Raw genomic sequence first — 6,000 nt, 5'->3', positions numbered from 1 at the left:
GTAATAAGCCTTAAGGAAGAGAAGTCTTTTAAAAAGGGTCACCTCACTACCAATGAGGCCTTAAAGAAAATAGCTTGGGGGGGGGGGGGGGGGGGGGGGGGGGGAATAATAATCCCACGCACTAAATGCTCTCTATTGATAAATATAAGAAGAATTGCATCTACATAACTCCGTCTAATAAATTGCTCACCAGAAACACAAAACATAATAGTTTTCTTCCATCTATTCACTTGGTTGGTGGAGGGTTGCATGCATATATGTTAAAGAACCAATGAAAATCTTAATTCCACATGGTGGGCCTGACCTCCTTTTACACACATGGCTAAGTTGACATTGGCTTCCTTGCTCGCCCTTAGCACATTCCTTGCCCATTTTTCCTATTTTTTTTGGGCAAGGGAACTTCCTTGCCCTTAAGTTCCCTTGCCCTTAATTTGCCTATGTGCTTGTTTGGTAAGGTCCTAAATGAACTCCACCAATTAGTAAAGACGGAAAGTATGCTTTGGTGGTGGGTGGCCAACACACCAGTAGACATAAGCCGGCTTGTCATTCTAGTAGTAAAAGGTTGTCTGCTATCATTTGTGTAAGGGGTAGTGGATAAAATGATTGCTTGCCACCAAGATACGCATGCCCACATACTGGGCTCCCATTTGTGTGGCTATAGTAGCCGTGTGAAACCAGCCTTCAAAGAATATCATTTTTAGTGTGATGTTTAGCCTTAATAGAGCATCATTTCCGGTGTAAATGAAAATCCAAAGAGAACTTGTCTCTCCCTTGACTGACTGAGGCTTGATGGACTCATTTACAAACATTAGAAACGAGATACACCTTCACTCTCTCGTGCAGAGATCGTACCGCAACAGATAAACGGGGGGAGGTTATATTCCCGTACTTCATTTGGACGCCATGGCGAGCCTGTCAGAAGATCAACAGCTTGTACGATCTGTTTCCACCAATCGAGCTCAGTTCTATGTTTTTATGATCTCGTGCCTCTGCTGTATCTCCGTGTGTTAAAAGAGGGGAGGATCGCTTGCAGGACCCTTTGGATAGCACTAAGGCCAGCCTCGAGAGAATCAAGAAGCAGTTGACTACTTCTGGACGGTTTTTACTCCAGGGCTCTCTTCTGAAAAGATCAGAGACGGTCTGCACTGTCTAGCCTTGCACTGTTTTCAATAGACCGTCTGTTGCAGAGATAAAGAGATAAATTAGACAATTTAACTGATAATCCGTTTATATTTGTATTTGTACCAATAAAGAGATGAATTAATTAATTTCTAGCACATGATCCGTTTTATATTTGTAATTTCGGCTGTGCAAGTGGAAGTTAGTATACTGAATTATGGGAAGCTTCCGCTCTGTGAATTTGAAGGATGAGCTGAGCCTGAACGTTTCTTCTCTTTTGATTTCGGAGATGGGCAATTGACTGACATACATGACGGTTCATGCTATACAAGATTATCTTAGGGAAGGATCCACACTCTCTACGGCAGATGGGAGAAAATGCAGGGCAGATTTGAGTGGATGCGGAAGAGAAGAGAGGCCTTCTTGCAAACCTAAGACTTGGGCACTTTTCTCCATACTGCCCCTCAGATGGTTTGGCATTATACTCCACTGGGCTGCTTGTTCATACAACCACTACTGTTGTGATGTACTTAGCTACTCTTTGCAGAGTTCCTTGTAGTTTATATTTTTCAAGTTTTTCTCCGAGGTGTGAAGAACTTAGGCCTTGGGAAGCAAAATTAGGATATTCATGTTACCCATAGAGCGTATGGAGGTTGTTATCGGCATGAGAACTTAGAGTTACATCTAGGATGATCAGCCTTGCTAGTCCATTTGAATCCTGAGCAGAGACATTGTTGAGCAATTGAAGACATGGCATGCATTAACTAATAGTGTAGTGTTTTAATGTCTTATTTTGCTCTTCAATAACAACCCCTAATTTACATAGTAGGACAAATGCACCAAAATCCCCTATAAAAGGGCATGTTGTGGGCATTCATTCTACATCTACTCATTCCTCATTTGGATCAGATCACTCTTCCATTATCCTCTCATCTTCTCATTGCTGCCCACACCCTTTTCAAAGGACATTGCAGGCGATCCGATTTGGAAGGCTTCTACAACATCATCTTCATTATTTGTATTTTGTCTAGTTGCTAAGACACACATGACTGCTAGTACTTTCGTGGCATCCAATCTAGTGTGATATACCATAGTGATAGCTGAAATCTGAGGCTTTTGTGACAATGCATTAGCCACCATATTCTTTTTTCCATCTATATGCACAATCTGAAAGTGAAACATAGATAAGAAGTTGGCCCATCTCTTGTGCTTCTCAAACAACTTAGTCCGAGTTAAGAAATAGTGCAATGTTTAATTGTTTGTCTGCACTGTGAAATCAATCTCTAAAAGATAATGTTTCCATGTTGAAAGTGCATGAATTATAGAATGTAATTCTTTCTCATAAACTTACAAATTTCTCTCTGCACCATGAAGAACATGACTCTTATATGCCACAACTCGGCCATTTAACCTTGAAACAATGCCTATGTTGTTTCCACATACATCACACTAAACAACAAATGACTTTCTTAGATTTGGCAACATAAGCACAAGATCTGAAGTTATCTTTTTCTTTAACTTTTCAAATGCTGAAATTTCTTTTGTTGCCCATTTAAAAGACATACATCTTTTTTTGCAAAGCATGTAGTGGAGATGCGATTTCAACAAAACTTGGTACATGCTTCTTATAATAGGAGCATAGACAAAAAAAGTTGCGGATCTTATGTACATTCCTCAAAGGTGGCCATAAACATATTGCCTCAATCTTTGCAGGGTTCATATGAATACCATCAATCGACACTATGTGCGGCAAAAATTAGATCTTATACAATAAAAATTCACTCTTTTTGTCATTAACGATCATTCTATGCTTACACAGCTCATTGAACACAATGTCCAAATGCTTTCTATGCTTTGCCTCATTCTTTGAGTATATAATCATGCCATTAAAGAATATGCCCACAAATTCCCTATCCAAAAGGTGTCAAAAGATGACGTACCAGCGAGACAGTAAGGTTGGTGGGGAGGAATACGGAGTGAACTCGGCAAACATGGAGAAGAGAAGAGAAGAGAGAAGAAACTCTAATGAATGGAAGGATGAAGTTCTAAATCATGGAGTGAATGTGATACAAGAGTGCCATAGCACAAGGAAGATGATGAAGACAGCCACGAACCATGAATCGCAATGTCATCCTGAAGGGGTGTGAGGGTAGTGGAGAGGTTGGAGAGAAGAGGTGACAGACTGAATGAATCAGCCGTGAGGAATGAATGAGAGAGTGACCTATAAATAGACACAATCAATCTAGGATGGTGTCCCTTTTTGGGGCTGCAAATCCTAAACGCAAAAACGTAAACTGCAGGTGAAGGGTTTCTCAACATCTCCTCTCAGGCCTAAAAAGGGGAACAAGAGAAGAGAGGCGGAGATGCAATGCTGTATGCTAAAGAATGCTCATACAGTAGGTACCACTTGGACAGTGTCCCTCGTGGGAAAATTGTTCACTTGCCCAAGTGCTCTAGTACAAAGATGATGAAAACATGCAATACATAAGAGGAATGTCAGACTTTGTGTGGTGCCGAGAACCATAAGGATATGCTCGTACTCGATCTCGGAGGTGGCTCCATGCTAACCAAGTGACCAAGGCAAGAAGAGAACAGGAGGAAGAAGACGTAGAGGATCCTTAAGATCCAAGATTTCCATCGGAAAGGGAATCTGCAGTAAAGACCAGTAGACAGAGTGAACTGGAGAATCCGAAACACAACCTCGGGATAGAAGCCACTAGCTCCGTGCATCCATGCTGGAAGGAATACGAAGGCCTCGTCACCAAGTCGCGGTTGAACCTTCAAGGTCTCGATATAGATAGTACTTGAAGATCCTGGGTATTAGTAGAAGAGATGACTGGTCGAAGATAGCCACCCCAAGAAAGTAGAGGATGGGTGAAGAACTTCATGTGGAGTAGATTCCCCCTCTAAGGTGGGAGGTGGAGGGGCCCCCGCTGAAGTCGAAGTAGTAGTAGATGCCCCCTCTGAGGGCAAAGAAATAACATGCCCCTCTGAATCCCCCTCTAAAGTAGATAAGGAATCCAAAAACTCATGGATCACGGACTCCGAAATGTCTGATGACGAAGGAAGTACCGCCGGTTGTACCGAAGAAGGTATCTGGGGTGTCGAAGAGCTCCCAGAGGTAGCCTCTCGAACTTGAGTAGTCGAGGGTGGAGAAGGGTGGGGCTCAGAATGAGCAAGAGGTGGGCAATAGTCGTTGTCTCTCAGTGGAGCGGACTGGATAGCTGAAGAAGATGAAGGAGTCGAGTAGCCACTGTCTCTCAAAGGAGTGGACTGACGAGGAGATGGTATCAAACAATCACTATCTCTCGATGGAGCGGACTGCAAATCCGTAGGTCGTGGAAGCCATTGTACCTGAAAATAAGTGGGAGAAGATTGCTGCTGGCATTGCAACGATCTCCAAGAGATCATAGCGCCAATCGATCCTCCATGTGCTTGAAAGGACTTAGTGCGCATCAGACGCGTCTTATTGCCTTGAGCATAGTACTCTGATAGCCGATGCAGAACGATCTCTATGGCCCAGAAAGGAGAGGTGGCACAAGGAGTGTCTGGTGGAAGATGCATATACTTCGGGGGGGTGGGGAGCAAAGGTCGAAGTTGGCAAGCATCGGTGGTTTGTCCGGTGATGCCATAGTAGGAGCACCCAGTAGTAGTGGTCATCTGTTGGTAAAGAAGCCATGGATCCAATGTGCCTTGCTGAAGAAGGAAGAGGTCAGCCACCATGAACCACGAACCGCAATGTTCGCCTCAAGGGCAGTGTGAAACACGAACCGCAATGTCTGCCTCAAGGGATGGAAGGGCTGGAAGTGAGCTGCCAGTGGGAGGAGGATGTGGCCAGCAATAAGAGGTTGCAATCAGTAAAAAAAAAACGCAAGTGAGGAGTGAGAAAGACTAAAAACGTAGGCAGGATAGCTTGCAGGAGAGAGAGACTAAAAACGTAGGCAGGACAGTCTGTAGGAGTGAGAAATACTAAAAACGTAGGTAGTAGGTGAGAGAAAGACTAAAAACGCAGGCGAGACAGCCTACAGGAGAGAGAAAGACTAAAAACGGAGTTTGCAGGAGAGAGAAAGATTGAAAAACGTAGGCAGTAGGACTGTGATGACATGGCAGGCTGTACGGCAACAGGTCTGCACAGGAACAACAGTCGTTTGGCTGGAATCAGCTCCAAACTGCGTGAAGAGGGCTGGGAATCAGGCGCCAACTAATGGAGACAGCAATGGACAGCTTCGGTTGAGATGTCCTCTGCGAACGGGGTGTGGGCAATAAGCTGAAACACCTGAAATCTGCAAAAACGAGATTTTGATGCAGCGGAAGAAGAGAAGTGGATGTTGAACCCGGTACCAGTCTTTGCCTTCATTGGAGTGAGGATATTTGCCGCTATTTGAGCAGATCGAGCTCTGATACCATTTCAAAAGATGACGTACCAGCGAGGGGTTGGCGGGGAGGAACACAGAGTGAACTCCGCAAACATTGAGAAGAGAAGAGAAGAGAGAAGAAACTCTGATGAATGGAATGATGAAGATCTGAATCATGGAGTGAATGTGATACAAGGGAACAAGGGTGCCGTAGCACAAGGAAGATGATGAAGACAATCACGAACCATGAACCGCAATGCCATCTTGAAGGGGTGTGAGAGTAGTGGAGAGGCTGGAGAGAAGAGGTGACGGACTGAATGAATCAGCCGTGAGGAATGAATGAGAGAGTGGCCTATAAATAGGCATAGTCAGTCTAGGATGGCGCCCCTTTTTGGGGCTGCAAACTCTAAACGCAAAAATTTGGGATCTCGCACTGCGGACTATTTTAAAACTCTCTCAAACCACGCACCATTTTAGGGTCTTCATTAATTAAGCATTTTTGGGGCTGTTTAAGTGGCCAATTCAG

At 44.0% G+C, this 6,000-nt stretch overlaps 1 protein-coding gene across 3 annotated transcripts in view; it reads left to right on the top strand.

Moving 5' to 3' along the window:
* Positions 1–754: 754 nt before the first annotated feature.
* Positions 755–6,000, top strand: part of SWAP70 (Pleckstrin homology (PH) domain-containing protein) — a 78,727-nt gene continuing 73,481 nt past the window's right edge. For 2 of the 3 annotated variants that reach the window (XR_015688940.1, XM_087668527.1), the window contains exons 1-2: positions 755–933; positions 1,034–1,138. Coding sequence is in view for 2 of the 3 variants with exons in the window: in XM_087668527.1 (XP_087524653.1) it covers positions 904–933; positions 1,034–1,138 (135 nt within the window). In the remaining variant the exon portion in view is untranslated. The remainder of the gene's footprint in view (positions 934–1,033; positions 1,139–6,000) is intronic. The other variant, XM_087668528.1, reaches the window with a different exon arrangement.

The sequence above is a fragment of the Lygodium microphyllum genome, chromosome 26 (genome assembly GCF_053477565.2).
Source record: "Lygodium microphyllum isolate KBCC chromosome 26, Lygodium_microphyllum_v1.1.10, whole genome shotgun sequence".
Lineage (NCBI taxonomy): Eukaryota > Viridiplantae > Streptophyta > Polypodiopsida > Schizaeales > Lygodiaceae > Lygodium > Lygodium microphyllum.
Note: the sequence above shows the minus strand (reverse complement) of the source record. Positions and strands in the feature narration are given on the sequence as shown.